Raw genomic sequence first — 19,668 nt, 5'->3', positions numbered from 1 at the left:
AAAAAACATCCAGATGACTGATTGCATTTTTCATCTGGATTTTTCAGTAACACCACCATTTAGTATTATAAGCTTTTTATTGAAACCAGAGAAACACATTCTCTTTGTCATCTATTTTTTCATGTATTTAGAAATTAAGATTGTAATATCTATATTCTTGAAATAAAAGAAATAGTCTGGTAAACTTGAACTAGTCTGTTAAAGACAATTAAGTGGTCAGCCACAAAACACATTCATTTCATTTGAGAACATGATAACTCAGATATAGGCTAATAAAACAACCTACTTCAAAAACTCTGTGATTTCATTGTAGTAGGTTCTCCTTCCACTGATGCAGATCCCAACCCTTCCTCAACCTCTTGATTTTTTTCTGGTCAAAAATGCACTGCCTGGTGGCTAACCTCCTGGTGAAAAGTCCCCCTTTTAGCTAGATTAATCCTGGTGCAACAGATGCATGATCCTTTTAACTTTTAGGTTTATCCTTGAAGCCTTTAGGGCTGCTAGAATCTGTTTGTATTTGACACTCTAATAACACAATCTTTGAGAGCACAGGGTCATCAATATGTTACAATATGACACTGAATTAGTATTTTAGTAAAGGTTACTGAAATTATCAAAATATTCAATATGGTATTCAGTATTGCAAAATTATTCAAATGCTTACAATGCAATCTTTGATTGAGGTGATTAAGTGACTCTAGAATCTTCTGTTCTTCAAAAGATAGTGCACCAATGTTTAATCGTTGTGTCTTATGTAAAGGAAGAGTTGATTTGTATGGCATGGGTTTCATGGCAGTTAGAATTTTATCCTCAGGAAGTGATGATTTCACTAAGTTTTCAGTCATCAAAAACTGGGCAGTACTTTCTGAAACTAGAGAAATTATGCAAAGCATTTACAAGTTGATTTTTTCTTACAGTTGGAAAATTTAAAACATATAGATTTGGTGGTATTTTATTAAAACCCCTGTCATTCTACCATAATGATAGTCATAATAATGGTACTGAGGCAATGAAAGCTTTTGAGGTCTTCCTGAATAATATTAAATTAAATTATGCTCAGTTATAGTTAGGTTAAAATTAATTTTATTTTAATTCATTGATTGTGAGATTGCACAGAAAGCAGATGAATGAGATCATCTTTCTCACAATGATTAATACATGAAGGATATGGATAAGAAGAACAAGAGAAAAGAATCAGAAATAAAGTTTTTCTGTTTTTTGAATGATTTTACAATTAGTTTGAGGTAGTAGTGAATGCATATAGGAAGACATGTCAGTAAACAAACTAAATTTGTAAGAATAGCTTGAATAGGGACATCTAGGTGGATAGAAAGCCAGGCCTGGAGATGGGAAATGTTGGGTTCTTCCTATGTGTATGACCCTGGTCAAATCACTTAACCCCAATAGAAGAGCCCTTACTGCTCTTCTGCCTTGGAACCAATGCATAGTATTGATTCTAAAATGGAAGGTAAGGGTTTTTAAAAAAAGAATAACCTGAATAAAATCAGGTAGTAAGACAGATTTGAAAATAACCTGTCAATATAGCAGCATGATTAGTTCATGAGGGTTAATAATAAAAAAGGGAGAAAAACAAATGAAAAGTCTGTGAAGAGACCAGGGTAGAGAATATGAAAATACAAGTATACCTTCTTCAGCATGAGAAATACCACTCAGACTTTGTACTGGCTCACTTGTACTTAGTTGTAGAGGATGTATTATACTCTGTAAAAATTGAAAAAAAATTAGAACCATTATTTTGAATTTTAAAAATATATAAGTAATATATTAATAAACTTCAGCATTTAATTGAAATGAGATTTTTGTATTCAACAGGTATTTTTAAAAACAGTATTTTTCAGTGGTAAGAATTAACTGAATTTGTATGACATTGTTTAAAGTGTTTTCTACAAAATTGAGTTCATTCCCTTCACATTCAGAATTATAATTATCAACTGTGTATCCCCCAACATTTTGATTCCCTCTCTTTGTCCTGCCCTTTCTTCTTTCACTATTTCCTTCTATATCAGTGTTTTGTTTTTAATAAGTTCCCCTAATCCCCTCCCTTATTGTACTTCCCTTCCTCCTGCTTCCTTCTTATTCCCCTTATTGTTCTTTCAAAGCCACCCCCACCCCCCAGTATTGTTTCCCAGACCATTTGTTACCTTTCTACTTCTCCATAGGGCGTGAATCAATTCTCTGCCCCTTTGGATCTGATTATTCTTCCTTCTTTAAGTTAATTTCAAAGCACTTAAGAATTAAGTATTTCCTCTCTCCAACCTCTTTACCCTTCTAGTGTATTGGTCTCCCCTGTTCACCACACGCGCTTCTTTATGAAATATAAATTTACTCCATTTTTTCTGTTTTCCCATTTCTCTTGATATTATGTCCTTTTTTTACCTCTAGTTTTATATATATTTATACACACGTACATACATATATCTTGACATTTCATCTTATACAATTTGTCCCCGTTCCCTCTCAAGTATACTTCTTCTAGCTACCCTGTTAATAATAACAATTTTTTTAAACCCTTGTACTTTCGGTGTATTGTCTCATAGGTGGAAGATTGGTAAGGGTGGGCAATGGGGGTCAAGTGACCTGCCCAGGGTCACACAGCTGGGAAGTGGCTGAGGCCGGGTTTGAACCTAGGACCTCCTGTCTCTAGGCCTGACTCTCACTCCACTGAGCTACCCAGCTGCCCCCAATAATAACAATTTTTAAGAGTTACCAATATCATTTTTTCTTATAGGGATACAAATCAAATGAACTTATTGGGTCCCTTAAAGGCCCTCCCCCCCCTCCCCTTAATTACCTTATGGTGATTCTCTTAAGTTCTGTGTTTGGGCAGCACATTCTCTGTTTAAGTCCATTTTTTCTTTAAGAATGCTTGGAAGTCTTCAATTTTATTGAGTGACCATACTTTCCCCTGCAAAAAGATAGTCAGTTTTGCTGGATAGTTGATTCTTGGTTGTAGACCCAGTTCCCTTGCTTTCCGGAATATTGTATTTCATGCCTTCTGGTCCTTCAATGTAGATGCAGCCAGATCCTGTGTTATCCTAACTGTGGTTCCCTAGTACCTGAATGACTTCTTCTTAGCAGCTTGTAATATTTTTTCTTTTGTCTGGTAACTTTTGAATTTGACTAAAATATTCCTGGGAGTTGTCAGTTGTGGATTAAATGTAGGAGGTGATCTGTGGATTCTTTCAATTTCCACTTTTCCCTCTTGTTGAAGAATGTCAGAGCCATTTTCTTGGATAATTTCCTGTAGGATGATTTCCAAGCTTTTTCTTTTGTCATGATGTTCAGGTAGAGTAGACCAATGATTCTTAAATTGTCTCACTGAGATCTGTTTTCCAGATCTGAGGTTTGACCAATGAGGTGTTTCATATTTTCCTCAAATTTTTCATTCTTTTTATTTTGTTTTATATATTCTTGCTGCCTTGTGAAATTATTTTCTTCTAGTTGTTGAATTCTAATTTTTAAAGACTGAATTTCATCTTTTTGGCATTTTTGGTCATACTTCTCCTTCTGGACTGATTTTCTTTGTAGGTCATCTTTCACCTTCTTTGCTTCATTTTCAAGCTGGTCAATTTTTGCTGTTAAGACATTATTTTCTTGTTTTAGTTCATGTATTTCCTTTTTCCAGTTGTTTTCAGCTTCTCTTTATTGTTTTTTGAGTTCTTGAATTAATTGAATTTTGAGATTTTCCAAAGCCTGTGTCCAATTCACTGGAGTTTCATATGGTTTTGCTTGGAATTCCCTGGTCTTCTATTTCATTTGCTCTCTATTTACTACCTGGAAAGAAGCTCTCAATTTCTTTTTTCTTTTTCTGTTGTTTACTCATATTTTTTCCTTCTTTTACTTCTGTGCCTTCTCTGCTCTGCTAGCTGATTAGGTTAAGCAGATGGTTTTAATGAGCTTTGATGAAAGATCTTCCCCCAGCTGGCAACAGTAGTTTGTAGTTACTTTCTCTGCAGACTATGGGGCAGGGATGTTGAAGTTTCCCTGCCCTCTGAAGACTTCTTATCTGCCCAATTGATGGGATTAAACCAGGATGAAGTTGTTCTGTTGAGCTTGATGTGCTCTGAGGCTAAAACCTCAAGAGAAAGGTTCTGGGGCAAGATGGAATGTTTTCACTGTGTTCTCTGCCTTTCTCCTCTAGCCACACCTCCCTGTCATCTGTGTTCAACTCGTTGAGTCTGGTGCCAGCAAGGCCCTCTCTCTGGGCTAGTGTGTTTGTATGCTCAGAGATTTCAGGAGCTGCTGGAGACTTAGCACAGCACATGGGGGAGGGGTCCTGGGTTTTCCCTTCTTCTTTACCCTCAGACCCAACAGTTCAAGAATTCAAGCCTTTTACTTGGCGTACCTCTTGAGCTGTCTAGCAGTAGGATCCCCCTGCTCTGTCCTGTTGTTAGATTTGGTTTTCTTTCCTCTCGAAGAGCTTTGCTTTTTATTTTGGTATGGAAGGGTGCAGAGGTCTGAAGTTTTGCTCTGTCTAAGCCGCCATCTTCCCAGAATGTCAAGAAGAAAATATTGTCAGCATTCCAAAAGAAACAATTGAAATATCATGGAGCCATAGTCAGGATAACACAAGATTGAGTAGCTTAGTTTGGAGGGCTTGGAAGGATGATACTCTAGAAAGCAAAGAAGCTAGAACTACAACCAAGAATTGTCCACCCAGAAAAACTAAGTATACTCTTTCAGGGGAAAAATGAATATTTAATGAAACACAGGATTTTCCAAGCATCCTGATGAAAATACTGTAGCTGAATGGAAATTTTGATTCTTAAGTACAAGACTCAAGGGAAACATAAAAAGGTAAACAGAAAGAGAAATTATAAGAGATAAAATAAGATTTAAACTCTTTATATCCACATGTGGGGAGGTAAGAATTCCTAAAAACTTTATCACTTTTAGGGCAGTAATAGATGGAGGGCAAAGGTATGAATTGAATAAGATGGAATGATGTCTAAAAATAAAATGAAGGAGTGAAAAAGAGGAATGAATGCATTGAGAAAAGGGAGAATTGAGTGGTAAAGTGGGATAAATTATCTCACATAATAGAGGTACAAAATATCTTGTAACATGGTGGGGAAGATGGAAGAGGGGGGAAGGGAGTGATTGAATCTTATTCTCAGCAACTGTGTCAAGGAGAGAAGAACATATGCACTCAATTGTGTATAGAAATCTATCTTATCCTAGAAGAAAGTAGGAGAAGAAGGGGGAAAAAAGGGGGGATTGATAGAAGGGAGGACAAAGCAGAGATGGCAGTAGTCAGAAATAAAACTCTTTTAGACAAAATAAAATGAGAGAGAGAGTAGGAAAAAGCGGGGGAAAATAGGATGGAGGGCCATATATAGTAATCATAATAGTGAAAAGAAGTTTATAAGCCTCTTTAATAAAGGCCTCATTTATTAAATACATAGAGAAATGAGTCAAATTTATAAGAAACAAATCATTACCCAATTGATAAATGAAAGGATATAGTGGCGATTCTCAAAGCTAATTATAGACATGTGAAAAAATGCTCTAAATCACCATTAGTTAGATAAATGCAAATTAAAACAAATCTGAAGTCCCATTCCACATCTATTAGATTGGTCATTATGACAGAAAAGGAAAATGACAAAATTTGGAGGGGATGTGGGAAAATTGAGACACTAATGCAGTGACAGCAAACCTTTTAGAGACCACATGTCGTGCCCCACCCCTAGACTGTGTGCCATGCCCTGCCCTCTCAGACTGCATGCTGTGCTTCCCCCCTCAGAGACTGAGTTGCCCCCTCCCCACATTTCAGGGCACAGACTAGGCTCCCAGCTGGCTCCTGCTGCCATGGGGACCCACAGCCAACCTGGAGTTGAGCTTTGCTGGTGGAAAAAGACTAGTAGCATTGGGAAGGTGGGGGAAGGTTAGTTGGGGAGGTAGCTTATTACAACATGAGTTGCATGTCCTTGTTGAATACAATTCAAATGTAGCCCCAGCAGCCTCTGCTGGGCTCTGTCACAGAGATGTAACCTCAGTGCCTTTTAGGCTGCTGTGCTGCGAGTTGGGCTGCCTATTGGACTGAGACTCATTTTAGGGTGGGAGTAGAAGGTGGAAAGAACACAGTTAGGCTTGGGGGCGTGGGGGTCACTCCCCAGACTGGTGGCTGGTGAGGAAGGAAGGAAGTGGAAATCTTTTAGGGGGTGTGGCTGGGCCCAGTGGAGGGAGAGGAGATCCCCTACCTCCCTGCAGCCCCTAATCTCAGACAGGGGAGGGAGAAAGGGAGCACTCCACTCAAAGGAGACAGTAAGCACAGAGGGGTGGGGAGGTGTGATAGAGAGGGGGAAGGAAGCAGCTTCCCCAGATTTCCTCTGCCTTTCTGGTAATTAACTTTGCTGGGGACTGCATGTGTGACAACAGAGAGGTTGCTGCGTGCCATCTTTGGAACACGTGTCATAGGTTTGCCATCATGGCACTAATGCATTGTTGGGGAGATGTGAACTGATTCATCCATTCTAGACAGCAATTTTAATATATTCCCACCAAAGGGCTAGAAAACCATACCATAAAACCTCTGATCCAGCAATATCATTTGTCTGTATTTCAAGAAAGATAAAAAAGGAAAAGCATCTATATGTACAAAAATATTCATAGCAACTCATTTTCGTGGTGGCAAAGAAAGCCTTTGGGGAATATGGCTGAGTAAGTCGTGGCAAATGATTGAAATGGAATACTACTGTGCTATAAGAAATGACAGGCAGAAAGATTTCAGAAAAACCTTGAAAGATTTACACAAACTGATGTCTAGAGTAAAGTAAGCAGAATCAGAACATTGTATACAATAACAGTAATATTATATGATGAAAGCCTGTGAATAACCTATTCTCCACAATATAATGATCCAAGTCAATTTCAGAGGTCTTGATGAAAAATGCCAGCTGCTTTCAGTGAAATAACTCACCTTTGGTCTGAATCCAGACCAAACCATACTATGTCCCTTTTTTCATTTTTTTGTTCAGATTTTCTTCCACAAAAGGATTAATATGGAATAATGTTTTATATGATTTCACATGTAAAATTCATATCAGATTGCTCACCATTCTCAGTGAAGTGGTAAGGGAGGAAGAGGAGGGAGAGAATTTAAGACTTGAAATAAAAAAAAGTAAAAAAAATTTACATATAATTGATGAAAAACAAAATATCAGAAACAACTGAAAAAAATAAATTTAATCTCCATCCCTCCCCAAAAATCTCTGCCAGCTGGCAATCTTTTAACTTGAATTTTATTTTAATTGATAGTCATAATGAACATACTCTGGCAATGAAAGCTTTTGAAGATTCAAGAAAAAAATGTAAATATGAGGAAATGTGTGGTTTTATCATTTTAGGGAATTCCTTGTGTTAGAGCTCCCTTTACCAAATGTTTCATTCATGAATTTGTAAACAAATTATGAAACTATGCTAACTCGCTCACTACAAGTTTATATTATATAATCTCAGTTGGGCCTTTACTGTGGCAAGGTAATCCTTTTACAACTCCCTAATCATTTCACTATCAGACTTTTCCTAGTGTCTTTTCATTCCTCCTCAAACATCTTATCACTTTGGATCTCCCCTGTGGTTTCAGCTAATAACAGTGCCTTGTATTTTACTGAAATGCTGAAATTATTTGCTGATATCTTCTTATTCTCTTCCTTGAACATGACTCAGTTGTCTTTTTGCCACTAGCTCCTCCTTCAGTCCTGTTTTCACACAAAGAGGTAGTCCTCTACTTATCAAGGCTCTCTCTACCTATACTCTTGAGCCTATTCTATCCCATCTTCTTCAGTAAGTTGCTCCTCTACCAGCCCTACTGTCTCACTTTATCATCAATCTCTTTGTTTACTAGCTGCTTCTTTGCTTTCTACAAACATGCTCTTGTCCTCCGATGCCATTCTCAATTTTTTTTTACTTGCTCTGCCCTATTCCTGCTAGGTATCATTCAATCCATTCTCTCACTTCTGTGGCTAAACTTAAGGCCAATTACAAATGATGCCTTCACATTTCCCCCCCTTACTTTCTTCTTAAGTTCTTTAGTTTGGTTTCTGACCTCATCATTCAAATGAAAGTGCTCTCTTCAAAGTTGTCAATGATCTCTTAATCACAAAACCCATTGGCTTTTTCTTAGGTATCCTTCTTTTCTGTGGTTTCTGACACTACTGATCATCCTTGCCTCAATACTTTCTTCTGTTTAGTTGTGTGTGTGTGTGTGAGTGTGTGTGAGTGTGTGTGTGTGTGTGAGAGAGAGAGAGAGAGAGAGAGACAGACAGACAGACAGACAGACACAGAGACAGAGAGAGAGTGATATATCCTAAGGCTCAGACATGATCGCTCTTTACTTCACTTTCAAGACCATTTTTGTTTAGTAAAGCTCAACATCCATGGGTTGTTTGAACTAAAATGTCTATGCTAATGTTATCTTCTTGTTCAGTCCATATCTATGCTCTGACTTCTATTTTATATTTTCAATTGGTAAGGGGATGTCTCAAAACTATATATAGATATTTTAAAACTGAGCATGATTGAAACTGAATTCATCTCTTCCCCTAAATCCTTCCATCTTTGTAACTTTTCTGTTACCATGGAGGGTAATATTAGGAGTCACTTAGGCTAATAATCTGTGTTATCCTTGACTACTCCCTTTCTCTCATTCCCCATATTGAAACTATCATAATGTTCTGCCTTTTCTAATTTTGTTATATTTGTTGTATATGGCCCCTTTTTTCTTCTGATATTACTAACACCCTGGTGCCTATTTTATTGCAGTAACCTTCTGGTTGATCTCCTTGCCCTAAACTCTGGATAGAGCAATGGAATTGGAATCAGAAGGACCTAAGCTCAAATACTACTTCAGACACTAGTTGTGCTACCCTGGAGAAGCCACTTAACCTCTGCCTGTCTTGAGTTTCTCATTTATAAAATGGATATAATAATAGCACCAAACTCCCTGGGTTGTTATGAAGAAAAAATGAGATTTTTAAAAAGTACTTGGCAAACCTTAAAGTGCTATATATATATATATATATATATATATATATATATATATATATATATATACACACACATTATTATTACAGTAAGACCTCATTTTATGCCAACAACACATGTGAATTCAGGTATATGTGGTTGGCAATCAAAAAAGACAGAAAAGATACATACAGTTAGAAAAACTAATTACATGCTAAATCTGTCTATTTTCCCAAGAAGCATAAAGTCTCTCGGCAGTTTATTTACCCAATGACACTCATTCTTGCTCTGAGAACATTAGTGTGAATCATTACATTGTTTTTCACCAAAATGAATTCTCATATTAACCTTTCTCTGAAATTCTTGCTTGTAACAAGTCATGTTCCCATTGGAGCACTGCTTTTTATTGTTTCATTAATGCTATTTAGTTATTAATAATGGCCCCAAAGTGTAAGACTAATGATACTGATTGCTATGATAAGCCTAAGAAAAGTCATAAAGTGTCTAGGTATACTTATTAAGTGATAGGGTTTGTTATTATGGATGCTTTTCAACTTACAAGAAGGTTCTTAGAATGTATTGGTCCCAGATCCTATTCTATTGTTGTTGTTTGTTTCTATTATTGTCTATTCAGTTTTCAAACACATCTAAAATGCAGGTCTGACCATGTTATTTTCCCTATTCAATAAGCCCCAGTGACTATCACTTCCAGGATCAAATTTATATTTGTATGTATGCATATGGTTCTCTGTTTGGCCTTCAAAGCCCTTTATAACTTCCTTTCTTTTGTTGTTCAGTTATTTCAGTCATGTCTGACTCTTTAAGACTCCTTTTGGGATTTTCTTGGGAAAGATTCTTTTGCCATTTCCATCTCAGATCATTTTAAAGCTGAGGAAACTGAAGCAAACAGGGCAAAGTGGCTTGTCCATGGTCACATGGCTAGTGTCTGAGGTCAGATTTGGACTTGGGTCTTCCTGACTTTCAAGCCCATGTTGTGCCACCTATCTGCTCCAATTGCTCCTCTACCCCCAAGTCTTTCTAGCCTTTTGAAAATTTATTCCTACTTATGTATTCTGAGTTCCAGTAACTCTAGCCTTTTTGTTATTCCTCATACAAAACATTCCATATCCCAGCTTTGGAATTTTCACTGGCTATCTGTGAAGAGATAGATACACACACACATACGCACCCCTAGATCTCTCTCTCTCTCTCTGTCTCTCTTTCTCTGTCTCTCTGTCTCTGTCTCTGTCTCTCTCTCTCTTTGTCTCTCTCTCTCTGTCTCTCTGTCTCTGTCTCTGTCTCTGTCTGTCTGTCTGTCTCTCTCTCTGTCTCTCTCTGTCTCTCTCTCTGTCTCTCTCTGTCTCTCTCTGTCTCTCTCTGTCTCTCTGTCTCTCTGTCTCTGTCTCTGTCTCTCTCTCTCTCTCTCTCTCTCTCTCTCTCTCTCTCTCTCTCTCTCTCTCTTTCCTCATCTCTGTCTTCTGACTTTCCTAGCTTTATTCAAGTCTTGGTTAAAATAACATCTTCTATAAGAAACCTTTTTCAATCTAGAATTGGGATTTGAATCTAATTCTTTATGGCTCTAAGATTGGCATTCTATTAATATGTCATATTACCTCTATTAAAAATAAGAATGAAACCTAATTTTAAAAACCCACAGGCCTAGTATAGCTATTAATGGTGATCATTTTGCAGTTAAATTTTTCCATCTTCTTAACTGTGGTATCTTATTGGAAAAAGCACAAAAGCTGTAAAAATTATTATTGAATCACAAAATTCAAGTACATATTAATATTTTGGTCACAAAACAAATGAAGCATGTCAAAATTGCTTAGGAGGCTATTATTGAAATACTTTTTGTTTTGCCTACTCCAATAACAGGATCGATAATTTTTAAATTTAAATAGTAATTATCAATATTACCTCTATAAAAACATTAGTATATGTTATATGAGTTATTTTAGGATTGTTATTATTTGTAGATTTCTACAGCTGGAAGGGAGTTTATAGGCCATCTAGTCCAATTTCTTTTACAGCTTGTTAAGAAACTTGTTAAAGATTGCATGGGTAAAAAATGGCAGACGAGTATTTGAACAGAGTCAGTGTCCTTTCTTGTGTAATATGTTACCATTTGTGAAGAGGTTTTCAAACTGTTGTTAAACAAAAACTGGTTCTGAAGATGAGAATAGAACAATTAGTATAGTATAATGTTTTGAGAATTAAGTAGTATAACAATATTAGGTTTGATATCTGGTTAGGGTAAGTCTAATTTTTGTTTTATAGTTTCTGATATGTAATGAGAGAACCATAAAAGCAATGTTTTATTTCATTAACATAACCTCAATATTAAATGAATATTTTAATTTATTTACCTGTGGTTGTTCAAAGGGCTTCTGTCTTATGGAATTGGAGAGCTGTCTTCTTTGCTCTAAAAGAGTTTTTGGTTTATTTTCATTACTTTCGAGGTTCATTTTTCTTCTTATACTGGTAGAATCTTAAGACAAATGCCAGAAAAAATAAGTCAATTATGTAAAGCAGAATAATCTCTTTTTGTTATTTTATACATCAAGATACTTTCAAATATTGTAGCAGGTTTGATGAGATGATAGCTTATTTCACAAAAGGGAAAATTTAAAACATTCTGATATTTAAAATTATAAAACAAACAAAAACAGTTACTTCCTAAACATAAGGAAAAAATGATTTGACACTATCTTTTGGGGGAAAGAAACTCTTAAATATACAGTTTCCCATGTGAAGACCTTTGGTAATAATTGAAATCTTATAATATTTCATATGCTTGGAACATCATTCCCTAATCTTTCTAAAACACCTCCTTTCATTAGGGAAAGTTAAAAATTTCTCATCTTCTCTAAAAATTTCCTAGATGAAGTGAACATGATATATTGATCAAATTTTTAACCTCTCATTTTATTCCAGGGCAAAATGCTTTGAATCCTTTTGATTTTTTTAAACTACCATTTTGATTCTTTATCTGCTTCTCTTCATTAGTCAACTTTTGGTTTAAAAAGAAAATTTCATCAGGCCAGGATCTGTGTCTAATAAAATTAGTTTTATTTGTAGAGAGATAATGAGGCATAGCAGATGGAGGCTTTAGAGTTAAAGAGCACCTGAGTTCAAATTCTGTTTTTGACACATTTTAGCTATTTTACCATGGGCAAGTCATTCTTTCAGTGTCTCAGGTAACTCTCTAAGAATATAAATAACATAGCAGATACTAAATGGTATTGGTAGAGGGAGTTTCCTCATCTGGAATTCCATGTATCAATGAATAAAAAAATCTAATCCCTTCTATCTTATCCCCAAAATGTGTAGCAGCACTTATATATTTAACAATTAGTTGTTTTCTGAGTGTCTGCATTGAAGTCATCTGTTTAAAAAAACTTAATAAGCATTACATTGCATTATGCTTCAGATGAATTATTATTGATCTGTGCCCTTCACATAAAACTACTGAATTCCTATAAAAGGTTCTTAACTTAGAGTCATATTAAGTACACATAAAAGGAGAAAACCCCATTAGTGGCATTAATAGAATCTTAAAGATGGAAAAGTTCTTAGAGGTCATTGGTCAAACTTCTCCCCCTTGTAGCAATTTTTTCTTTATTTATGACTAGTATGAATCATTTTGCTTCACATTTCCAGGGACAGAAGACTCATTACTTCCTAAGGCAGTCTTTTCCATCATTGGACACTTTTAAATTTAGAATAATTTTTATTATGTTTAGTATAATGTCTCCCTCTAACTTGCATCCACTGCTCCCAAGTTCTATCTTTTTGAAAAACAAGAACAAGTCTGCTTTTTTTCCCACATGTTAAGTCCTCAAATAGCTGAAGATGGCTATCATATTTCCTTTGCTCCAGACTAATGACACTCAATTTATCTAGCAATAACAATATACAAATGCATTTATTAAAAACCTACTATTTTCAGGTTTATTATTTTCATATTAATATGATAAGTATTGAAGAGGGAAAGAGAAAAGATTCGTAAACACTATTTATTATATGACAACTTCTAGAAAACAGAATCTTTGAATTTGAAGTCACATAGGTTAACTTGTACCTGAAATACTTCTTAGAAGAAAATGTCTAAAATTCTGCTTGAAAACATTCAGTGATGAGAAACTCAGTAGTTACAGAATTGGCTCATTATAATTTTGGATAGCTTTGAAGAAGAATTCTTTTAAATCAAACCCAAATCTGCCCCTAATATCGCACATTAATTCTATGAGTTAAGGCTAGTTCTCTAAACAATTTACTAAACAACCTAAAATTTCAAAAACGTGTATAAAAGAAAAAAAACACCACATGTATTAAAACTGGAAGAAAAGGCAGGCAACAAAGGATAAATATAAAAGTGTGGGAAAGTCTTGCAAGAATAGTTTCAAGAGGTCTCACAATGAAGTAAAGCTGGTAAGGAAAACTAAGGATAAAATTTTTTTTAGATAAATGGTGGGAAATGTAAAGATAGGATTGGCATTCAAGGTATACATGTAGATAAGATATCAGAGAAAAGGTTGAATTCCTCAAGTTTTACTTTTCATTCATTCATTCATTCATTCATTCATTCATTCATTCATTTATTTGCTAAGGAAAATGACCTTTGGCCTAGAAAGTAGAAAGTAGTGGATAATAGTAAATTGACACTCAAAGTAAGTAGAGAGATAAGTGAGCACCTAGGTGATCTTATTGAGTTCAAGACTCGAGGCACAGATTTATCTATGGGTACTAAAAAGACTGGCAAATATGAGCCCTGTACAACTTCAGTGATCTTCCAAAAATTGGTGAATGCTATAAATATTGCAGGATTAGAGATGGACAACTGCTACCTTCATTTTTTAAAAAGGGCAAGGAATTAAGTATACAAATTAACTGAGCTTTATTTTGATTACTACAGAAAAATTCCACAACCTACTAATAATAGTTATTATTCCTTTAATCAAAAGGAAGATGGGGTCACAAACTCACAACATAATTTAATCATACCAGACTATGTCCTTTTTTGATAGGATCAGTAGATTAGTAGGATCATAGGATTATCAATCTAGAGACCTTAGAGTTTATCTAATCTAACCCCTTCATTTTACAGATGATGAAAATGAAGCTCAGGGAGATTAATTGTTTTGCTTAATGTCACACAGGTAGTGGATATCAGAATGAGATTTGAACATAGATCCTCTGACTTCAGAGCCAGTGACACTTCTACTATGCTATGTTGCTTACTTTGATCATTTTGCCTAGATTTTAGTCAAGTATTTGGCAAAATTTCATGTTATTCTTATATATAAAATGAAGGAATATGAACAAGATGAGATTATAATAGGGTGGCTTCAAAACTAGTTGAATAGCAAGACCCAAAGACTAGTCATTAATGGTTTCATGTCAACTTGAAATGAGTCTCTAGTGTAGTATAACAGGGATTTATTGTACACTCTGTGCTGTTTGTATTTTAACCAGTGCTTTGGATAATGCATAGATACTTATCAAACATGTGGACAACATAATATTAGGAGACATATTCAACTAAAGTTCTGGATAGGAGTCAAAAATATCCTGATGGGCTAGGATATTGGGTCAAATTGATTTGGGATGAAATTTAATATGTCATCTTACACAGATTCAAAAAATCAATCCTAAAAGTACAAGAAGAGAGAGGTATGGCCAGTGTTGCACAACCTTAAAAGTGAGTAAAAAGTGTGACTTCTTGTTTCCAAATGCATATGCAATTTTAGGCTGTACTAGACTTGGGAATCAATAGTTTTGTTTCCTTGATGGACCACAGATAGAGCTGTTTTTAGTTCTCAGTTTCTTGCATGGGAAGAAAGAAATTAGCAAGCTGGAGCATATGCAAGAAAAAATAACAAAAATGATGAGGGGAATAGAAAACCAAGGCTTTATCATTTGAAGATATGTTTAGAAAAGATTCAAGATTCAAGGTTTATATGTTTAGAAGATTCAAGAAGGTCATTAATTAAAGTTTTCTTCAAGTATCTAAAGGTCTGTAACATGGAAAAAACATAAGTTGTTTTGCTTGGCGTCAGAGGGCATACTTATGAACAATAGGATATAACTAAAGAGAGGCATATTTAAACTCTATGTAAGAAAATTAAAATGTTCAAATATTAGAGCTATTAAAAATTGGAGAGGGGTGGTTTGGGAGATACCAGGATGCTCCCCATTAGAAAGAGGTCTTTAAACAAAGACTAAACAATCACTTATTGGACATGTTTTTCAGGACATTCTTTTTTTCAGATTTGCTTTCTAATAGTTAAATGGCCTCTGAGGTCACTTCCAACATAATGATTCTTTAATTATATGAAGAGTAGAAGGAAAGTTGGCCTGCATAAATAAAACATAACAAGAGGCCAAACTAAGTCAGATCATCCTGAGGGCATTTACAGATGAAAATATGAGAACAAATAGATGTGAAATAAAATAAATTTCCCAGTTCTTTTATATTGATCTGTTTTCATCATTGTTGACAGCAGAAACTTTAGTATTCAATGTACAAGGTGAGGCAACAATTCAGAAAATAAAATAATAAAGACTGACCAAATTTATACTTTGGAGATCAAGGTAAGAGAAGTCTTAATTTTGCAGATACTTAGGGATCAATTTTCAAGCCAACTCAAAGAAGAAAAAAATCAAAAAAAGTGTCAAAGCTCACATATATTTTTAACTCAAAAAAGGGTTACCAGAAAGTTATCAGTAACTACCAACTCTACTGTATTTTTGTGAAAAGGATGTGAGATCCTCTGGGGTAATGACTTGGTTTTATGTTTGTAATTTCCTACATATCTTAAATAAAAGAACCTTATCAGAGAAACATGACAGAATTTTAACCCAGTTTCCACTTGTCCTTCATATTCATGCTTCACTGATTTTGTTTGTACAAAAGCCTTCTAATTTCATGTAATGAAAATTACCTATTTTATCTTGTATAATTAACTCTATCCTTCATTTATTTTATTTTTTTAAACCCTTAACTTCTGTGTATTAGCTCCTAGGTGGAAGAGTGGTAAGGGTGGGCAATGAGGGACAAGTGACTTGCCCAGGGTCACACAGCTGGGAAGTGTCTGAGGCCAGATTTAAACCTAGGACCTCCCATCTCTAGGCCTGACTCTCAATCCACTGAGCTACCCAGCTGCCCCCTCTATCCTTCATTTAGCTAAAAATTAATTAGTAGGCAAATTCTTAACAAGGAATATAGGAAATCATAAAAGAGAAAGAAGTAATAAAATTAAAGTGATTTCACGCATTTAAAATAATGAAAACAAAAATTTCAATGTGGAATGGAAGATATTTGCATCAAATGTTACTGATAAGTGTCTGATATTCAAGGAGGAAAAGCGACAAAAAATATAATACAATCTTTTTTCAAAAAGAATTGCAGATTACAAATGACCATGAAAAAATATTCTTTGAATCACTAATAGTAGAAAGACACAAATGAAAAATTTTGAGGATTCACCTTGCTCCATGCCAAAAGAAAAATATGATTAAAAAAAACCTAGGGACAGTTAATATTGGAAGGACTATGGAAATACAAGCCAACATATATTTTCAGTGTAGTTGTGAATTGATCCAACTGTTCTGGATAACAATTTGGAATTATTTAAGAAGAGTAGTCAAAATTTTCATAACTTTTGACTCCCAAATCCTACAACTGTGTATAAATAGGAAGGAAGTAAACTGCCAAGGAAGTAAAAAAAGCAAACACAGAAACAAAGTTCCAAAATAAATAACAAAATATTCATAGTAGCACTCTTCATGATAGCAAAGAACTGGAAAGAGTCCTCCATCAATTGAGAAACCCCCAACTATGGCATATGAATGTAGAAAAATAATACTGTGACTGAAGTAAAAAATAATAAAGGTGAGTAAATCATAGAAATGAAAAAGTTTGTATAAATTGATACAGAATAAAAGAACCAGGACCAACAGAACAATATGCACACGGATTACAGAAATGTAGCTGAAAAGGTCACTAAAAAGAAGCTGAAAGTAAATGAAAAACCAGGGAAGTTCAGAGAATAGATAATGAAACCTATCTCCCTATTTATGGAAGAGAAGTAAGGGATTATTAGGACAGAAAGTTATATACATTAGCAGATGTGGTCTCTGCATGGGATATTTTTTTTTTACTTGGTTGTTAATTCTTTATCACAACGGAAACTTTAGTCTGGAGAGGGTCTTTTTTTTCCTACCCCAGAAATGACTATGATACAAAGACAAAATATTTTAATAAAATATTTTTTTAAATTAACTTCAAAAATGCAATATTGAAGTGTTGGTATATGACTAACTAGCAGTTCACTTGAAAAAAATGTAAAGGTATTTTGTGTTCTTTAAGTTTATTTAGAATCAACCAAGAAGGCTTTGGTCTTATATTTCTTCTCCCTTTTGTGGTTCAGCTTTCTAAGAAGGCTATCTACAACTGATATCTCCAAATCCATTCCTTTCACTCTCTAATTCTGAAATCTAGTTTTCAACTTATTCAATTCAATCGAATTCAAGTGAAACTACTCTCTCTGAAGTTACAATTAATGCCTTACTTACCAAATTTAAAGGCTTTTCTCAGTCTTCAGTCTTAACCTCTTTGGAGCTTTTGACAATGGATTACCCTCTTCTTGATATTTAAGTTTTTGTGAACATTACTCTTTCAGTTCTGATTGCTCCTTAGCTTCCTTCCTTTGCTTCATCTTCATCCAGGTCATTCCCATTAACCAGTGTATACCTTAGTGGTTTTTCTTAGGCCCTTTTTTCTTTACTCTATACTATTTCACTTAGTCATCTCCTCCACTTTCATGGATTCAATTAACATCTCTATGCATATGATTCTCAAACTCATTCAGCCCTAACCATTCTCCTGACCTCCAGTTTCCCAGCTCCAGTTACCTATTAGATGTCTCAAACTCAATGTTCCACAAAACTAAACTATCTTTCTTCCCCAAATTATCTCTTCATAACTCCCCTGTTATTGTTGAGGGTATCACTATCATCCCAGTCACCCCAGGTCATAACCTAGGTGTTATCTTCCTCACTCTCTCCTCCCCCATATTCAATCTATTGTCATGTCTTGTGATTCTATCTTTGTAATGTCTCCTGAATATGCCCCCTTTCTCCCTCTGTACGCCATCAGTGCTCTGGTATAGGGGTCTTATCACTTCATCCCTGCAAAGCTATAATAGCATTCTGGGTGGTCTCTCTCCCTCAAGTCTCTTTTTATGTCAGTTCATCTTTTTCCTAAACTTTCATTTTGATTTTCTTAAAACACAAATCTCTGCATTGAGTAAACTCCAATGATTGATTCCCTATTACTTCTAGAATCAAATATAAAATCCTTTATTTGTTTTTGAAGTTCTCCATAACCTGGACACTTTCTACATTTCAAGTTTTCTTATGCCTTACTTACCCCCAAATGGTTATTTAAATGCATTGGTCTTTTTGCTTTTCCACACACATCTCACTTTTTATTGGCTTTCTCTCATGCCTAGAATTTCTTTCTTCTCATCTATGCATCTTGGATTTTCTGGCTTCCTTCAAGTCTCAGCTAAAGTCTTACCCTTTTATAAGAAACCTTTCTTGATTCTGCCCCCTCCTTAATCTTATTGCCTTCTAAGATTATCTTGAATTTGTTCTATTTATACAGAAGTATTTGCATAATTTCTCTCCTTAGACTATGGGCTCCTTGAGAACAGGGGCTGTTTTCTGCCTTTCTTTATATCTGAAGGGCTTATCACAATACCTGGCATATTAATAGGCACTTAGTCAATGACAGCTGACTAACTAATGTGAGGTAAGGTTCCATCAAGAGAGAACTTCCAAAAGTAAGTAAGAAAGCAATAGTTCCATTGTATACTGTCATAAGACCACAAGAAGTATTGCATTCTGACTATTGCATCTTAAGAATGACATTGATGAGTTAGAAAATATCTTGAGAAAGGAAAATAGGATTGAAAAGGCTCTTGATATCCTCCCATAGGAGCTTCTTTTGGGGATGTGTGTGTGTGTGTGTGTGTATGAAATTTATCTTAAAAGAGAAAAATATTAACAAAGATTCTGTAGCTTTCTTCAAGTATTTGAAAGGCTGTTATGTAGAAGAGTGATCAGATGTAAATTACTTAGCCTCAGAGGGTAGAACTACAAATGAGTGATATTTTTTTATTGTTCAGACATTTTTCAGTTGTGCCTGACTTTGGAGGCATTGAATATTAATTTTAAAATCTACACTCCACTTAGGGTTTTCTTGGCAAAGATACTGGAGTAGTTTGTCATTTTCTTCTCCAGCTCATTTTACAGATGAGGAAACTAAGGCAAATAGGGTTAATTGACCTGTCCAGGATCTGAGGCCAGACTGGGAAGATGAGTCTTCCTGACTCCAGGCCAGGCACTGTATTCATTGCATCACTTAGTGTCCCTGAGTGGAAATTGCAAAGAGGCAAATTTAGAGGATGTTAACAATAAGAACTATTCAAAAGTAGAGAGGGTTGTCTCAATAAGAAATAGGTTCCCTCTTGGCTGGAAGTCTTCAAATAAAGGTCTAATTCTAGAATATGTTGTGGTTGCGATTATTGTTTAGATATGAGTTGAAATAGATAAGATTTTAAACTGAATTCCTTCGATTCTGCCAACTGTGATCTCTTTGCAACTCTTGAT

General features: G+C 35.1%; 1 protein-coding gene across 1 annotated transcript in view; it reads right to left on the bottom strand.

The window, feature by feature from the left end:
* Positions 1–19,668, bottom strand: part of CEP126 (centrosomal protein 126) — a 96,390-nt gene that overhangs the window by 7,539 nt on the left and 69,183 nt on the right. Inside the window, exons 7-9 of the mRNA XM_044668448.1 lie at positions 11,358–11,479; positions 1,647–1,722; positions 665–871 (exon numbers count right to left, since the gene is read on the bottom strand). Coding sequence (XP_044524383.1) covers positions 665–871; positions 1,647–1,722; positions 11,358–11,479 — 405 coding nt within the window. The remainder of the gene's footprint in view (positions 1–664; positions 872–1,646; positions 1,723–11,357; positions 11,480–19,668) is intronic.

Source organism: Gracilinanus agilis, chromosome 3 (genome assembly GCF_016433145.1).
Source record: "Gracilinanus agilis isolate LMUSP501 chromosome 3, AgileGrace, whole genome shotgun sequence".
Lineage (NCBI taxonomy): Eukaryota > Metazoa > Chordata > Mammalia > Didelphimorphia > Didelphidae > Gracilinanus > Gracilinanus agilis.
This window is presented reverse-complemented; position numbering and strand designations above follow the sequence as displayed.